This window comes from Entelurus aequoreus, linkage group LG18 (genome assembly GCF_033978785.1).
Source record: "Entelurus aequoreus isolate RoL-2023_Sb linkage group LG18, RoL_Eaeq_v1.1, whole genome shotgun sequence".
NCBI classification, from domain to species: Eukaryota; Metazoa; Chordata; class Actinopteri; order Syngnathiformes; family Syngnathidae; genus Entelurus; species Entelurus aequoreus.
Window position 1 is genome coordinate 13,681,613 of NC_084748.1, and position 19,710 is coordinate 13,701,322.

Sequence of the window (19,710 nt, forward strand, 5' to 3'; positions counted from 1 at the left end):
GAACAACTTCAACTCAAGTAATGGAAAAAAGTGCCAACATGGCACTGCCATATTTATTATTGAAGTCACAAAGTGCATTATTTTGTTTAACATGCCTCAAAACAGCAGCTTGGAATTTGGGACATGCTCTCCCTGAGATAATCCTGATACCCACTACAACTATGGGAAATACTATACTTTGACTTTCACAAAGTGCATTATTTTTTTATTTTTTTTTAAACATGCCTCAAAACAACAGCTACAAAAACAATGAAGGCACACAGCTTCAGTCCAGAGTATACTAGAGCATACTTGCCAACCTTGAGACCTCCGAATTCGGGAGATGGGGGGGCGGGTTTGGTGGTAGCGGGGGGGTGTATATTGTAGCGTCCCGGAAGAGTTAGTGCTGTAACGGGTTCTGGATATTTGTTCTGTTGTATATATGTTGTGTTACGGTGCGGATGTTCTCCTGAAATGTGTTTGTCATTCTTGTTTGGTGTGGGTTTACAGTGTGGCGCATATTTGCAACAGTGTTAAAGTTGTTTATACGTCCACCCTCAGTGTGACTTGTATGGCTGTTGATCAAGTATGCTTGCATTCACTAATGTGTGTAAAAGCCGCAAATATTATGTGACCATGCTGTTTGCATGGAGGAAAAGCGGACGTGACGACAGGTTGAAGAGGACGCTAAAGGCAGTGCCTTTAAGGCATGCCCCCAATATTGTTGTCCGGGTGGAAATCGGGAGAAATTTGGGAGAATGGTTGCCCCGGGAGATTTTCGGGATGGGCACTGAAATTCGGGAGTCTCCCGGGAAAATCGGGAGGTTGAAACCCATACCGATAATTTCCGATATTACATTTTAAAGCATTTATCGGCCGATATTATCGGACATCTCTAATTGTAACCCTTAGGGCTCCCCTCAATGTTGGCGAGTATTAAAGCCCAAAACGGTATTGAGTCATTAAATCATTAAAAATAAGTCATATTAATATTTTTGTTGATACTTTCAACTCTTAAATATCTATAGCTCAACTTCTGATCTATCCGTTGCCATAAAATATTTTTGTATGTTTAATGACTTATTTTTTCAAAGAAATCCCTGTTTTTTATTTCAAAACCACAATATATTAAAAAATTTCCCAATACATTTTTTCAAAATGGAATATTTGATATCAAGTAATTTGAGCCTTAAATAGTTCAATAATTCATACCAACATTGCGTTTCATTCATTTGTATTGTTTGAACATGACAGTTTAAAAAAAACAAATCAGACTAAAGGTCTCAGGGACCCAAAAGGGTCTCAGTCATTAAAGTTTTAAAAATAAGTCATATATTAATATATTTTTTAATACTTTCAACTCTTAAATATGTATAGATCAACTTCAGATCTATCTGTTGCCATACAACATGTTTTTATGTATTATGCCTTTTTTCAAAGAAATCCCATGTTTTGTTTTGTTTATATTGCAAAACCACAAAATATGCAAAAAGTTCCCCAAAACATTTTTCAAAATAGAATATTTGATGTCAAGTAATTGGAGCCTTAAATAGGTCAATAATTCATAACAACATTACGTTTGATTCATTTGTATTGTTTGAACAATGACAGTTAAAAACCCCCAAATCAGACTAAAGGTCTCGGGGACCCAAAAGGGTCTCAGTCATTAAAGTTTTAAAAATAAGTCATAGATTAATATCTTTTTTTACTACTTTTAAATCTTAAATATCTATAGATCAACTTTAGAGCTATCCATTGCATTCGTTTTTTTAATGTTTTGTGCTCTTTTTTCAAAGAAATCCCTGTTTTTTTTAATTGCAAAACAACAAAATATGCAAAAAAAATTCCCCAAAATATTTTTTTAAATTGAATATTTGATGTCAAGTAATTGGAGTCTTAAACTGAGATAGGCTCCAGCACCCCCCGCGACCCCAAAAAGGGACAAGCGGTAGAAAATGGATGTATTGTTTGAACAATGACAGTTTACAAAAAAAAATCTGACTAAATAATTGGGGCACCCAAAAGGGTCTCGACTCTCTCGAGTCATTGAAGTTAAAAATGTTTTTCTCATGTATGAATACATTTTTTAATACTTTCAACTCTTAAATATCTATAGATCAATTTCAGATCTATCCGTTGCCATACAACATGTTTTTATGTATTATGCCTTTTTTCAAAGAAATTCCTGTTTTGTTTTGTTTATATTGCAAAACCACAAAATATGCAAAAAGTTCCCCAAAACATTTTTCAAAAAAGAATATTTGATGTCAGGTAATACAAAGCACCTTAAATAGGTCAATAATTCATAACAACATTGCGTTCGATTCATTTGTATTGTTTGAACAATGACAGTTAAAACCCCCCAGATCAGACTAAAGGTCTCGGGGACCCAAAAGGGTCTCAGTCATTAAAGTGTTAAACATAAGTCATAGATGAATATATTTTTTTACTACTTTTAAAATCTTAAATATCTATAGATCAACTTTAGAGCTATCCATTGCATTCATTTTTTTTTCGTTTTGTGCCCATTTTCAAAGAATCCCTGTTTTTTTTTTATTGCAAAACCACAAAATATGCAAAAAAATTCACCAAAATATTTTTTTAAATTTAATATTTGATGTCAAGTAATTGGAGTCTTAAACAGGTCAATAATTCATTACGACATTGCTTTTGATTCAATTGTATTGTTTGAACAATGACAGTTAAAAAAAAAAAAAAATCTGACTAAATAACCCCAAAAGGGTCTCGACTCTCTCGAGTCATTAAAGTTTAAAAAAAAATTAGTCATATATTAATATATTTTTTAATACTTTCAACTTTGAAATATCTATAGATCATCTTCAGATCCATCCGTTGCCGTACAACATGTTTTTTTTAATGTATTATGCCTTTTTTCAAAGAAATCCCTGTTTTGTTTTGTTTTTATTGCAAAACCACAAAATATGCAAAAAATTCCCCAAAACATTTTTCAAAATAAAATATTCGATGTCAAGTAATTGGAGCCTTAAATAGGTCAATAATTCAAAACAACATTGATTTTTATTTATTTTTATTTTTTAAACAATGACGGTTAAAAAAATCAGAGTAAAGGTCTCAAGGATCCAAAAGGGTCTAAACTTTTAAAAATAGGTCATATATGAATTTTTTTCACCTTTTCACCAATTCACATTTATCTGTCGATCTATCCAACAGTACCATATTTCGATACCTTTGTTGTATCAAGCTAGTGGTTCTCAAACTTTTTTCACCAAGTAACACCTCAAAAAAACCTGGCTCTCCAAGTACCACCATAATGACCCACATTAAATTACAGTAGCGTAGTAGGCCTAGGTATTATTTAACTAGTATATTTAATATTTTTGGCCACTGTAGCATTACACACACATTGAACAGTAACACTGTGTTTGAATATAGGAAAATAACAATGTACTTTCATCAAGTGATTCTTTGGCGTACCACTTGATGGAGCCCGCGTACCACTAGTGGTACATGTACCACAGTTTGAGAATCCCTGCCTTAAGCACGTGGCAGGCAAACAGACGTATTCATATCAGACTACATCTAGGTAACGTTGTATTTGTTTATGCTAACAAAGCAAGCAACTAGGGATGTAACCATAATACTTACAAATGAGACTCAGAAGTGTACGAAAACAAGAAAAACAAGCATTTAACACTCAGATCAGAGTTAAATACTAAAAAAATAAAATGTATTATGAGATGAACATACAAAATAATACCAAAAATTGGTACCGTTGACTACCGATATCATTTTCCAAGCACCAGGAATTGGCACTGTATCAGTTCAAATGTGAAAGGTACCCATTCCTAAACGTAATACCTGCAAATACTGTACAATATAACAAAAGCATCCAACCAAATAAAACCTTACTTGTCCCCGAATACATGGGTTCTCAACCTTTTTGACCTTGGAGCCCAATATTTCCACTGCACTCAATTATTAACACTGACTTTAATGGTATTCAATTATTACAACTAACCTAATAACAGTTTATACCTTGTCAAATGATATGGAAATAAATGATAATGATAAATGGGTTATACTTGTATAGCGCTTTTCTACCTTCAAGGTACTCAAAGCGCTTTGACAGTATTTCCACATTCACCCATACATTCACACACACATTCACACACTGATGGCGGGAGCTGCCATGCAAGGCGCTAACCAGCAGCCATCAGGAGCAAGGGTGAAGTGTCTTGCCCAAGGACACAACGGACGTGACTAGGATGGTAGAAGGTGGGGATTGAACCCCAGTTCCAGCAACCCTCCGATTGCTGGCCCGGCCACTCTACCAACTTCGCCACGCCGCCCCCGTTAATCACCAAGATTATTATTTATTTACACAGAAACCTTAAGGTTAGGTCAGACAGATTAGAAAAATAAGTACTAACCAAAGAAAAACTTTTATTACATAAACTTTGTAATTGTGAAAAATTTAGACAATTGTCTAACAAATGTGTTCTGTTAAACCACTAATGGTAACATAAGCTAGCCCAGGGGTGTCCAAACTTTCTGACTGAATTGAGCTAAAAAAAGGGCCAAAAGCTGTCCGCATGTAAAGTAACTATATATATATATATATATATATATATATATATATATATATATATATATATATATATATATATATATATATATATATATATATATATATATATATATATATATATATATATATATATATATATATATATGTGTGTGTGTTTACATATTCTATAATTAATAATGAATATAATTGTATATTAGGAGTATGTGAAAGTTTGACTCCTACCTTGTTTACTTCTGTGACGACCTCCTTAACATATTGTAATCAATTAGAAATATCAAGCAGCTAAAATGCGCAAAACACAGATAAGTGTGGAGAGTGTTTAGCATCTTTCCCATCATGCTGGTGTAATGTTTAATTTGTTAATGGTGAATGGGCATTTTTTTAAAATAATGTTCACAAAGTTCAGTGACCATGTCTGTTGACATTTTGTGTTGATTGTTTTTTTGCACCATGACTAGGGAAGGTTGTTTGCATTAGGTCACTTAAGTAATTGCTGCGCATGGTTGGGCTCAAAGCAGAATTAAAGATAATTGACCTGAATGACTCATGTTGTCCACTAGATGGTGACAAAAAGCAGCATCAAAATTGTCAGACTTTTAAAGTGAACGCAATCTCGCAAGATTCCTAATTAATGATGTCTCTTGGCCCACGGGACGTAGTTTGGACACATCTGAGCTCTTGTTGTATATTTTGCTTTGACAAATATTACTGGGAGGAAGTTGCAAACGGCACCTATAAGGAACTTCTCTATGACTTTAGCTCCAGACTTCTTCTGTTTGCTTGATAATGTCATTACCGCCACAAGTGGTGGGAAAGTGTATTACAACTGAGTACTGCTGCGGCCCATACGTACCACAGCTGAGAGACAGATATTTTTTGGCGCCCCTCTAGGGAGCCCAACAATGGGCCCCGGCCCAATGGTTAAGAAACACTGCCATCATAGACACTTCCGACTTTCTGCAGTTGAGTGAACAAGCGCCACTAGCCAGAATATTAGGGAATGCAGTACATGACGCAGTTTGTGGGGGATATTTAGGTGACATTTCAGTGACACTAGTTGAATAAAAAGACACTTGTGTCAAGGTAAGCTTTGGTACGTTCTTAGTCATAAGGTGTAAGTGTTAAAGGGCAAGAAATGTCAGACGAACCAAGAGATGAGCATTGGAAGTGATACTCAAATAATGGCGACACAATATGAATTCTAGGACACGACCACAAAAGTAACCGCAGAGTGCATTGTGCACAGCGCAGTCATTGGTAGGGAGGAAGACATACGACATTTTACATAACTTCCTCAAGCATTGTGGGTGTGTGTGTTAAGCAAAGTAGGAAGTATTGTTTGAAAAAAGGACATCTGAGTCGAGACTGACACACATCCCGGCGTTGTTCACGCTGGCAACATGAATCCTTAACACACACACAGTTTGGAAGATCCATGAATGTGTGTGTACGTGTTAGTGTGCCTCACTGTGAGAGTGAGGGTGCATTCCAAAGTGTCATCGTCTGTTATGAACCAGGAAGTGTCCCAACCACTGTTGGCCACATAGGATTTCCCAGAGTTACACATATTGGTGAAACACACACACACACACACACACACACACACACACACACACACACACACACACACACACACACACACACACACACACACACACACACACACACACACACACACACACACACACACACTACTATATCTTGGTCCACCGCACATTATGGCGTTCCCACAAAAGGCATATTTAATCAAGTAGTCTAACCTCATTGAACAACAGCATACACACGGAGGGAGGAGCAACTGCTAAACTGGCTTGAACGTGACGTGGCGAAACAACTAAAGAACCAGTGCTTTTGTGCACTTCAACAAAGGTCTAACTGGAGTCGCATTGCAGCAGAGAGTAAGTAACCAGCTAAGGTGAAGAAAATAACAAGTTGATTAATAAGTCAGCAGGGAGAATAATATCCATAGAGTGTGACATAATTGAAAGCCATAGATATGAATAGTAGATATGAAACACTACTTTGAGCTGCGTGCCTACGGCGACCAGTATCTGGTCACTTGTGGTTATAGAAGACACCACAACTTAAACATCCTTTTATGTAGTCACGTCGCTACTAAAGTGCTCATGCATGTAGTCTTCAATATACAGTATGTGTGTGTGTATATATATATATATATATATATATATATATATATATATATATATATATATATATATATATATATATATATATATATATATATATATATATATAAATAAAGTATACATATATAAATAAATATATATATTTACGTATCTATGGTGTGCACGGTCATATCTGAAAACTAAAAATGACGCATTTTTGTATATACAGTATATGTATGTATATATGTATATGTTTGTACTGTATATATATATATATATATATATATATATATATATATATATATATATATATATATATATATATATATATATATATATATACAGTGTTGGGTTAGTTACTGAAAACTAGTAACTAGTTACAGTTACTAGTTACTTTATTTCAAAAGTAACTCAGTTACTAACTCAGTTACTTACACCAAAAAGTAATGCGTTACTGTGAAAAGTAACTATTTAGTTACTTCTTTTTTTAAAGCTCCCATTAATGCCCTTTTAGCCTTCATTTCAGTACTGTTATTGCACTGGAGAATAATACAATGTGTTGATCAACTTGACATGCATTTGCATCACTGAACTCTGCTAAGCAATGTGGTCTACATACAACACACAAAGACAAAGATATGTTTCAAAGGGCCAACTTATTTCAGGCCAGAACAAATTGACAAAACTATTTTAAATAGCTGCAACATAACATACATAAGTAACAAACAGCATAATAACAACATAGCTGTAAACGAAATACGTACTTTCACTTTATTTTTACATACCAAAGCCTAACCAGGCGTTTTTTCTCTCAAGGAATTCTGAAATAAAATCATGTCTGAAGCCCAGAACACTCTACACATTTCCCCAGTTTTAGTTTAGAGATAAGGAAATATTGGCCTGGCCCACTAGGATCCCTCTTTATGTTTGTGAATTTTATTTTTTATACATTTAAGAGCGATGTGATAATCAAACACTCTAGAAGTCTAGAAATAAAGAGTATATAAGAGAATTGACAGAGTGTGTTTATTATAATCCATAATAACATTGATTTTGATTCAATATTATGTTTTGAGCAATGAGTTTGAAAGAAAAAAAAACAGCTTTGTTTTATTAGTCAACATTGCAACGTTTTCTAAATTACATTTCACCTTTAAGCTTGTTTATTTCACTTTTGTTATGTTTTTGTTTATTTTAATAGTATTTTTAGAAAGTGCTGTGGGCCTTTAAAACATTAGCTGTGGGCTGCAAATGGCCTCCGGGGCACACTTTTGACACCCCTGCTATAGATAATAAAAAATTAAATTTGATAAATCTATCGGTAAAAAGCTGAGCCTGGCGACGCATGCGTGTTAACAACTCTCTCGCTCTCTCTGTCTCCGCCCCTCCCTCACGAATGCTGCTGCGCGCACCCCTCCCCTCCCTCCCTCTTCTTCCCGCACTCAGACACACACACAGCGCGGCGGCTCCTCCGTGTGACACAAGAGATTCATAAGAACGACACCGTAGTGCTGCCACAAAACACACTCAGATCTTCTGTTTCAAGCCAATACTACATAAAAAGTAACGTAAAATAACGCAGTAACGCATCATGTAGTAACGGTAACTGAGTTACTGAATATAAAAAATAACGCGTTAGATTACTAGTTACCGCCGAAACTAACGGCGTTACAGTAACGCGTTACTTTGTAACGCGTTAGTCCCAACACTGTATATATATATATATAAATAGTGTATATGTATATATTTATGTACCTTTGGTGTGCACAATCATATCTGAAATGACGCAATACGTTACCGCATACGTCAGCAGCCAAAGGAGGAGCCTTTTATATATATATATATTAGAAATGTCCGATAAATGCGTTAAAATGTAATATCGGAAATTGTCGGTATCGTTTTTTTTATTATCTGTATCGTTTTTTTTATTTTTTATTAAATCAACATAACAAACACAAGATACACTTACAATTAGTGCACCAACCCAAAAAACCTCCCTCCCCCATTTACACTCATTTACACTCATTCACACAAAAGGGTTGTTTCTTTCTGTTATTAATATTCTGGTTCCTACATTATATATCAATATATATCAATACAGTCTGCAAGGGATACAGTCCGTAAGCACACATGGTTGTGCGTGCAGCTGGTCCACTAATAGTACTAACCTTTAACAGTTAATTTTACTCATTTTCATTAATTACTAGTGTCTATGTAACTGCTTTTATATTGTTTTACTTTCTTTTTTATTCAAGAAAATGTTTTTAATTTATTTATCTTATTTTATTTTATTAATTTTTAGTACCTTATCTTCACCATACCTGGTTGTCCAAATTAGGCATAATAATGTGTTAATTCCACGACTGTATATATCGGTTGATATCGGTATCGGTTGATATCGGTATCGGTAATTAAAGAGTTGGACAATATCGGAATATCGGATATCGGCAAAAAGCCATTATCGGACATCCCTAATATATATATATATATATATATATATATATATATATATATATATATATATATATATATATATATATATATATATATATATATATATATATATATATATATATAGTAAAGGCCAAAAGTTTGGACACACCTCCTCATTTAATGTGATTTCTTTATTTTCATGACTTTTTACATTGTAGATTGTCACTGAAGTCATCAAAACTATGAATGAACACATGTGGGGTTATGTACTTAACAAAAAAAGATGAAAAAACTGAAACCATGTTTTATATTCTCGTTTCTTCAAAATAGCCACCCTTTGCTCTGATTACTGCTTTGCACACTCTTGGCATTCTCTCGATGAGCTTCAAGCACACCTGTGAAGTGAAAACCATTTCAGGTGACTACCTCTTGAAGTTCATCGAGAGAATGCCGAGAGTGTGCAAAAAAGTAATCAGAGCGAAAGTTTTCTCTTCTGATTTTGAAACAATGGTTACATTAAAAGTGCTTGTGGTTTTAAAAGGATTAGTTCCAGCTCCAACATTAAAGTAGGTGTCGCTTTAGATGCCATTTTTTACAAGTTTACAACCACTACTACACACAGGAAGCTAGAATTGCAAGTCACCCGACAGCCCCCGCGGAAGAGCTTTAAATGAACCAAGACGCCGTCCAGTGGGACGCAAAGCTACGGGACGCGAGAGTATATTTCAGCCTTTAGGGCCTGAATTACCAAGATCCAAATACCACGCGCTAAACAGCGTGTGCAAACAATAAAATTGTGTGTACTATTAGTGTTGCGTGCAATCTACTAACACTGAAGGCCTAATTTACTAAAGGTTTGCGTCTACTAAACCATGTGCAAACTTGATAGCACATTCCAAGCTGTTCTACTAAACGTGTGCAAAGTGGATTGCGTCTGTTTAGTGAGCAGAATAAGGGGTGCAATCCATTTTGTGTCTCTGTCTTCATTAATATGCAGAGTATATGCTGATCATAAAAACGGCCCACAATACTGGGAGAAGATGCAAATGTATACAGCACGTGCGATGTGATTTATCAACACTCATCACCGTTTTGCCAGCAATATTTTGCGTTTTATTTAGCATGTCTGAAAAGTATGAGCAAACTGACACACACACGGCCGTGAAAAAGGATCGGTGCTCGCGATGCAAAGACAGACGAGGAACAGAGAATCTGTTGTCATTAGTAATGATTGATGATAAAGTGAACTGGAAATCTCATATAAAAACTATACAACATAAGGTGGCAAGAAATACATCAATAATGAATCAAGCTAAATATATTTTGGACCAAAAATCACTTCATATTCTTTACTGCTCGCTAGTGTTACTATATCTGAGTTATTGTGCAGAAATATGGGGAAATAACTACACAAGTACGCTTCAGTCACTAACCGTGTTACAAAAAAGATTAGTTAGAATAATACACTATAGGCCCTTTTCGACCGCAGGAACTTTTTCAGGAACCTCCCAAGGTACATTTAGTTCTTTAGAAACCTTTCAGAGTTCCTCCTCGCTAGATAGGACTATTCCAAGCGACCAGGAACCTTTTCAGGGGCGGGCTGTGCTGTCGAACGCTGATTGGTTGAACACCATAGAGGGTGTTCCTAAAACTTCTCTTTCAAACCCACGACCGCTGTTGGAATATACGCGGCGCCTTGTTTATTTCTTATTCCTTGTGTATTTCTATTCCAACAAACTTGACAATGAATAGAAAGGAGAACGAAAGGAGATTTCGAAATGCAGGAACTTTTGTGGGGCATCTGTGTGCTGAAGAACGCTGACCAGTGCAACTATCTTGTAGTGTTTTTACTCAGCCATAGTATTTAAACCATATCTATGCAGTTTCCATCCATCCATCCTAATGTTGTATATTATATTTACAAACTTCCTTTTTGATGTGCGAAGCTACGAGAAGTGGACGGACTCTTTAAAACGTATTTACGGAGGTGTGTGAAGCCGGATGCGGAGCGTGGACCTCAGCGGCTTACTACTCTGACTTTGTTGGATAAATGTAGGAACAAAGGAGGCAGCACATGAGTAGAACGAAGGTAAAAAACAACAACTATTTACTTTATTACATGTTGTAAAAGTAGTCAGTGACACTTCATTTGTGTAATTAGCCTCAACCGAGTGAACAGAATGCTAAAAAGCTAACGCTAAAGCCGATGTGTTTGTGTTGTCGGCGTGAGATAAACACTGACATTTATTTTTTACATATTGTTATTTACAACTGAAATGGACCACGAGGAACCAGATGACCCTCATGAATTCATCATTTACTGAGTGGGCGACTTTCTGACTGTTGGACATTGCGGACAAAAGCATGACTTTTTATAAACAATTCGGTAGTTTATTTTTCAAATCATATTGTTTTTATGTGATTGCTTTGTATTTCAATTACTTACTTTTTAGTAAAAGAACTGTGACCTAATATTGTCTGTTTATTTACATGGAATCAGTATAAAAATGTAGTCAACCACTCCTCCATACATCATCAGCCTGATTTGTATAAACTACCCTGAACTGTGAAATGCGGTTGAAACACTAACCACACACTTCTACAGGAACCTATAGATCAGGGGTCCCGAAACTTTTTGACTCGGGGGCCGCATTGGGTTAAAACAATTTGGCCGGGGGCTGGGCTGTAATATATATATATATATATATATATATATATATTAGATATGTATATATTAGATATATATATACTGTATATATATATTAGATATATATGTGTATATATATATATATATATATATGTATATATATATATATATATATATTAGATATATACACTACCGTTCAGAAGTTTGGGGTCACATTGAAATGTCCTTATTTCTGAAGGAAAAGCACTGTACTTTTCAATGAAGATAACTTTAAACTAGTCTTAACTTTAAAGAAATACACTCTATACATTGCTAATGTGGTAAATGACTATTCTAGCTGCAAATGTCTGGTTTTTGGTGCAATATCTACATAGGTGTATAGAGGCCCATTTCCAGCAACTATCACTCCAGTGTTCTAATGGTACAATGTGTTTGCTCATTGGTTCAGAAGGCTAATTGATGATTAGAAAACCCTTGTGCAATCATGTTCACACATCTGAAAACAGTTTAGCTCGTTACAGAAGCTACAAAACTGACCTTCCTTTGAGCAGATTGAGTTTCTGGAGCATCACATTTGTGGGGTCAATTAAACGCTCAAAATGGCCAGAAAAAGAGAACTTTCATCTGAAACTCGACAGTCTATTCTTGTTCTTAGAAATTAAGGCTATTCCACAAAATTGTTTGGGTGACCCCAAACTTTTGAACGGTAGTGTATGTATATATATATTAATATATATGTTTATATATATATATATTTTAGATATATATAGCGCACTTTCCGCGCGTGCGATGATGTCACGTTATTGATGAGAAAATGCATTTTTAGACAATATGATTTACCTGAGCGGCTAGGAGACACCGTGAGTAGCAAGCGGTACAAAGTGGATAAGAAAAAACAGAAAAAAAAAAAGAATTTTTTTTTTAATACTTGTGACTTCCCGCGGGCCTGACTTTGGACGCCGGATCCGGCCCGCGGGCCGTAGTTTGGGGACCCCTGCTATAGATCCAGGAACCAAATGGTTAGGAACTTTTGGTTCCTGGAACCTTTGCCTAATATAGAGAACATTCAAACGCTTTATATATTGAATCAAAAATACTGAAATCACACTAAAATTATGCACAAAGCAAACCTGCTAACCAAGAATGTACAACAATTCTTCTCAACAAAAGAGGAGAAATACAACCTCAGAGAAAAATGTAACTTGAGACATTGGTATGAACTTACAACACTTAAAACCTTCAGTATATCAGTATGTGGAATGCAATTAAGGAATGGATTAAGTAAAGAAATCAAACAGTGTACTAATTTGATCCAATTTAAGAAACTATTCAAACTCAAAGTGTTTACAAAGTACACAGAAGAAGAACCATGATAAACATTCTGAACTAAGTGATAATCTTATTCATCTCAGTATAAGAAATACAACTTATGTCACTATTCATTTATTTATATTTTTGAACGTTATTATTTGTGAAGTGTATTGTGAGTAAATTGAGAACAGGAAGTGAACAATAATGTTAGCAATTGCTATGTAATGGAAAAGGGGTAGGATTAAATAAGCTTTGCTTCTTCCTCTTCCTTTTCAAACATGTTGAAAAGAGAAACTGGAAATTGGGATGTATCATGTTGTAATTGTATCCATGTTTGAAATAAAATTAAACCAAAACCATACGTGTGTGTATGTCAACATGTTTGCATGGACAGTCAGAAATAAAAAAATATTAGACATATCGACACATCAACATCCTTTTATAATTTTATAGCTGCATACAGAGTTGATTAAAACTAAATAAAGTGATGCCTTTTGGTGTCCTTCAGTATTTTTTTTAAGCCATTCGTTTTTTAATTTTTAATATATATTATTAACATAGCTTATACATGAACATTTTTTTGGAAGTATGCATCTTTTTGCGTCTTGAGCAAAGTTAGTGCAATCTCTCTCCCATGAGCGCACCTTTAGCGCTGAAAAGAAGGATACAAGTGGCAAATTTAGTGTTCCCAATCAACCTATCCCCAGGTGCATGTCTTTGGAGGAAGCCGGAGTACCCGGAGGGAACCCACGCAGTCACGGGGAGAACAGGCAAACTCCACACAGAAAGATCTCGAGCGCAGGATCGAACTCCAGACCTTCGTATTGTGAGGCAGATGCACTAACCCCTCTGCCACCGGGCTGCCCACACCAAAACCATTCATTTGAATTTGTTTTAATTAGCCCCTTAAAAGGATGCAGGGGAATAGACGGCATGCATAATATTTTTTCAGTTATTATCAGCTCACTGATAAATATTACATAAAAGAGATTTTATCATTAAACAAATTGGTACTGTTGAGTAAAACACTACACTAAAAAGACACCAAAACCATTCATTTGAATTTGTTTTAATTAGCCCCTTAAAAGGATGTAGGTGAATAGACGACATGTCTAATATTTTTGCAGTTATTATCAGCTCATTGATAAATATTACATAAAAAAGATATTTTATCATCAGACAAATGAACATCTATCAACATGTGCACAAAAAATTGGTACTGTTGAGTAAAACACTACACTAAAAGACACCAAAACCATTCATTTGAATTTGTTTTAATTAGCCCCTTAAAAGGATGTAGGTGAATAGACGATATGTCTAATATTTTTTCAGTTATTATAAATAATATAATATAATAAATATTACATAAAAACAAACATGTATCAACAAGTGCACAAAAAATTGGCACTGTTGAGTACCGGGATCGATTCCCAGGTACCGTATCTGTTCAAATGTGAAACGGACCCATCCCTAACCAGAGCAGAGTGTGACATGACAGCGAGTTCTTCTCAACCAGCCGCGGGTGCTGCTGTGAGCCCCTCCCCCTTCCAATAGCACTCACAAGAGGCTGTGTCCTGTTTGTTTAGCGACAGAAGAAAAGTTCATATGTAGTTCTTAACAAATGTGTTTTGCTGTTCGTGCTTTGACTCACTGTTTGCCAATTTGTCACAGAAAATTATGCGAATTCGCCAATGACATCATGGCCCTACGTACCCAGAGGATTTTTTATCTGAAACAATTCCACCTCAAAGTGATAGAATCAAGTTGATAAGATATTGTACGTACATGCAAACACTCCTTCCTCCTCTAATCTTCTTTCAGAGCGCTATGAGCTCTTTTTCCAAATAGGTAAGTGGTGCTCATGACATAAGGTGTGTGTGTGTGTATTACCTGGGACATCTGGGGGCGCAGGTTGATCTCTCTCAGGTTGACGGCCTGAGGCAGCAGGTTGTTTAGCAACTGGCACAGCAGCACGCCATCTCTCAGCGCCTGCGCCAAGTCGCACACCTGACACACACAAACACACACTGATTATCGGAGAATGCACCCAGAAGCAAGGAAGAGCGGCGCCATGCTTTTTTTTTTACCTGCGCTCCTTCCCATGTGACCCGGTGGGTCTCAGGCAGGACCCGGCAATCAATAAGCCACTTTCCACACTGACGCCACAGTTCCATCTTTGTTTGCTGAATGGACACAAGTATTGGGACAAAGCTTTTAAAGAGGCACTGCACTTTTTTTTCCGGAATTTTGCCTATCATTTACAATCCCTATGTAAGACAAGAACACATATGTTTTTTTTAATTTTCATTCTACGTCACAAAATACTGCAAGTAGAAGGTGGCTAACAACGTGGCATAGCAGTACACTATTCCGCCCATAAAGCCCTCTAAAAAAACATCTAAAAACCGCCAACAATACTCCATTTTCCTCTTCCATCCATCCATTTTCTACCGCTTGTCCCTTTTGGGGTCGCGGGGGGTGCTGGAGCCTATCTCAGCTGCATTCGGGCGGAAGGCGGGGTACATCCTGGACAAGTAGCCATCTCATCACAGGGCCAACACTGATAGACAGACAACATTCACACACTAGGGCCAATTTAGTGTTGCCAATCAACCTATCCCCAGGTGCATTTTCATATTGTGACCTGAATATTGACCAAGTATTAGCGATATTGTATATTGACCAAGTATTAGCGATATTGTTGTTATAAGCGCTGACGCAGACAAACTATTATTAGCAGCGCCGTAATCACAGAGTGCTAACTAGCTTATGCTGCTATATTGACATATTGAGCCAGTGAGCTGCTGCATCGCCTCAGAGTTGGTGAAAGTTAATTCTAGATTATAAATCATGCCTCTCACCTGGATAGTAGAAGTTGGTCAACTTAAACCTAGAGATAGTGTGAAAGACACGAAAAGACGCTAGTTTATGGCCAACCGTCCGTGAGAATTACGATTAAGTCTTCATCTAAATGGGAAGATAAAAATATCCCATCGGTCGACATCCCAGTAAGAGCAGACATTGTACAGTAAGTGATTGTTTTATTATGTTCGTAATTTTCTTTCTTTCATGTTTATTTCGAATATGTAGACAAAACAAAAACAAACACATTTTGCAAAAAACAACAAAAAAAGCCATTCAAGAATGAATAACAAAAAAAAAAAAAATTATAGTAATAATAAAAAGCAAAAAGAAACAAGAAATGAAAATAAACTTTAATGTAAACATATCCGAAAAGGAGTGAGAATTTGTATTTCTTGTTCAGCACTTAGCACTTGCTGGATCTGATTAGCACACAGATTATAAAACTTGTAGTTCATCCTTCTTATATTCAGGTTAAAATTATAAGGTTCTGGCACAGACAAACTATTATTAGCAGCGCTGTAATCACAGAGCGCTAATTAGCTTATGCTGCTATATTGACATATTGAGCCGGTGAGCTGCTGCATCGCCTCCAAGTTGGTGAAAGTTAATTCTAAATTATAAATCATGCCTCTCACCTGGATAGTAGAAGTTGGTCAACTTAGACATTCAACTTAGACCCAGAGATAGCGCGAAAGACACGAAAAGACGCTGGTTTATGGCCAACCGTCCGTGAGAATTACGATTAAGTCTTCATCTAAACGGGGAAGATAAAAACATCCCATCAGTCGACATCCCAGTAAGAGCAGATATTGTACAGTAAGTGATTGTTTTATTATGTTCGTAGTTTTTATTTCTTGTTCAGCACTTAGTTTGTGCTTGCTGGATCTGATTAGCACACAGCTTCTAAAACGTGTAGTTCATCCTTCTTATATTCAGGCTAAAATTATAAGGTTCTGGCGCAGACAAACTATTATTAGCAGCGCTGTAATCACAGAGCGCTAACTAGCTTATGCTGCTATATTGACACATTGAGCCTGTGAGCTGCTGCATCGCCTCCGAGTTGGTGAAAGTTACTTCTAGATTATAAATCATGCCTCTCACCTGGATAGTACAAGTTGGTCAACTTAGACCCAGAGATAGCGCGAAAGACACGAAAAGACGCTAGTTTATGGCCAACCGTCCGTGAGAATTACGATTAAGTCTTCATCTAAACGGGAAGATAAAAGCATCCCATCAGTCGACATCCCAATAAGAGCAGACATTGTACAGTAAGTGATTGTTTTATTATGTTCATAGTTTGTATTTCTTGTTCAGCACTTACACTGCAAACACTGAAATCTAAGTAAGATGAAATATCTCAAATAAGGGTGATATTTGCTTATTTTCTGTCTGATAAGACAATTCTTCTCACTAAGCAGATTTTATGTTAGTCTTTTACTTGTTTTAAGGGTTTTGGTCCTAAATGATCTCAGTAAGATATTACAGCTTGTTGCTGAGATTTTATGACCTATATTGAGTAAAACATGCTTGAAACTAGAATATCAACTGTTGCAAAGCTGTGTCATCAACACAAGTATAAAACTAATTTTTTAAAGTAATAATTTCTTATTTCAAGCATGAAAAAAAAAATCATGACTTTGACACAATTGTCTCATATTAAAACAGATGACAGCCAAATGGACTTTTCTGTTTTATTTTCAATGAAACAATAGAAAATACGTACTCATATAGTAGTACAGTTGTTATTAGTGAGAATATACTTATTTTAAGGTATTTTTGAGTTCATTGAGGTTAGCTAATTTTACTTGTTTTGGAAAGTCTTGACAAGCCAAATGTTCTTGTTCTATTGGCAGATAATTTTGCTAAGTTAAAATAAAATACCCCTAATTTTAATTTTAATTTTTCTTGTTTTTGAACACTGACTTTTTGCAGTGTAGCAATGTTGGTACTTGCTGGATCTTATTAGCACACAGCTTCTAAAACTTGTAGTTCATCCTTCTTATACTCAGGCTAAAATTATAAGGTTCTGGATCATCATTTGTCCCAAAGTAGTCATCTTTATTTTTCATGAAGTCTGCCATGATTAGTAGTATTGTTGTTGTTGAAGGGATAAGCAAACGTTGTGATGCGTCTCTGAGAATGATACGCCGCCGTTTTCTTAAAATGATCCAAAATACGTAAATAATACATGTTATTATGAATGTGCCTGTTACTACATTACATATATACTTACAGCATGTATATAAAAAGTTGATGGATGTTTTGGGATGTTTTTTAGAGTGCTTTTTCCTATTGGCTCCATTGTTAGCTGACTTACTTACTATATAAAATGCATTAAAAAAAAAAATCTGTATTCTTGTTTTACATAAGGATTATGAATGATCAACACAATTCCAAAAAAAGTGCAGCTCCACTTTAAATCGGGGGCGTCCAAAAAGTGACCCAGTGGCTATTTGTTGCGGGGCCCAACTTATCCACTACAGAGGAGTCCGGGCTCCCCTTGAATATTAACAGTGAATTAGTAATCCTCCTGTAGATCTTAATCGTATTCAATAATTATATCAAACCTACGTACAGATTAACAACCTTGTCAAATTAAATGAAACCATGTGTTTCATTTATTAAACACATAAACCTTAGGCTTATGTCAGGCTAATTGGAAAAATAAATAAATAAACTACATTAATAATGAATACCGTAATTTCCGGACTATAAGCCGCACCTGACTATAAGCCGCACCAGCTAAATTTAGGGGAAAATACAGATTGCGCCATATATATAAGCCGCACCCGACTATAAGCCGCAGGGTTTTGATGTGTAATTACCGTAGTATATAGGGGTTCCTGCTACCACGGAGGGGATTGTTGGGACAGAGATGACTGTTTGGGAACGCAAAGCGTCCCATTTATTAACAATAAATCTTACAATCATTCAATCAAACTTTTACATCTTTGACATGGCGAACAGCATTCGTGCAGAGTACAAATAATACAACGGTGCAAAGTAATACAAAGTGCTCGCCTGTACGTTATCAAAATATATGAAAAGTCAGTCTTTAATCATTGTGTCATCGTCTTCCTCCTGCGCACTAAAACCACCGAAATCCTCTTTGTCGGTGTCGGAGAAGAACAGGCCGTAAATAAGCCGCACCCTTGTATAAGCCGCAGGGACCAGAACGAGGGGAAAAAGTAGCGGCTTATAGTCCGGAAATTACGGTATGTGTCTTAACTAAATTGTCAATAACATTAAAGTGCAAATGAAAATACAGCTTCACCACTTGTCATAATTTTTGCGCTTAAGAAACTTCCCTATGACTTTAACTCCAGACTTCTTCTGTTTGTTTGCTAATGTCATTACTGCCACAAGTGGTGGAAAAGTGCATTACAGCTAAGTACCGCTGCGGCCCATACGGACCACAGCTAAAATGGCCCCCGACTCCCTTTTTTTCCAGCATGACTGAGGTTTGGACACCCCTGTCTTTAAACCAATCAATCAATCAATCAATCCATCAATCAAGCCATCAGTCCGCATAATTCTTCATTTCAGACTTTTGGACCATTGCTTTCAACTTTGTTGGAACACTTTGGGAACAGAAAGACGTCTTCCTTAGTCTAAAAAAGGCAGACTTTGGGTAGTTTCGGGTCTAAGAACTAAATCAGACACATTCCAAAGTCTTCCCAGAAGAGTGGGCAATCTTGTAGCTGCTAACTCGACATCTACTTCTACTTTCACTTCCTGTAGTAGTCCCAGAACTTTTGTCCTTATTGTATAAAGTCAGT

The 19,710-nt window shown here is 36.0% G+C and overlaps 1 protein-coding gene across 5 annotated transcripts in view; it reads right to left on the reverse strand.

The window, feature by feature from the left end:
• Window positions 1-19,710, reverse strand: part of LOC133633828 (proto-oncogene vav-like) — a 75,431-nt gene that overhangs the window by 37,114 nt on the left and 18,607 nt on the right. For all 5 annotated transcript variants that reach the window (XM_062026552.1, XM_062026553.1, XM_062026557.1 and 2 more), the window contains 2 exons: window positions 15,154-15,249; window positions 14,957-15,073 (listed from right to left, as the gene is read on the reverse strand). In XM_062026552.1, coding sequence (XP_061882536.1) covers window positions 14,957-15,073; window positions 15,154-15,240 — 204 coding nt within the window. In that variant the 5' untranslated portion in view covers window positions 15,241-15,249. The remainder of the gene's footprint in view (window positions 1-14,956; window positions 15,074-15,153; window positions 15,250-19,710) is intronic.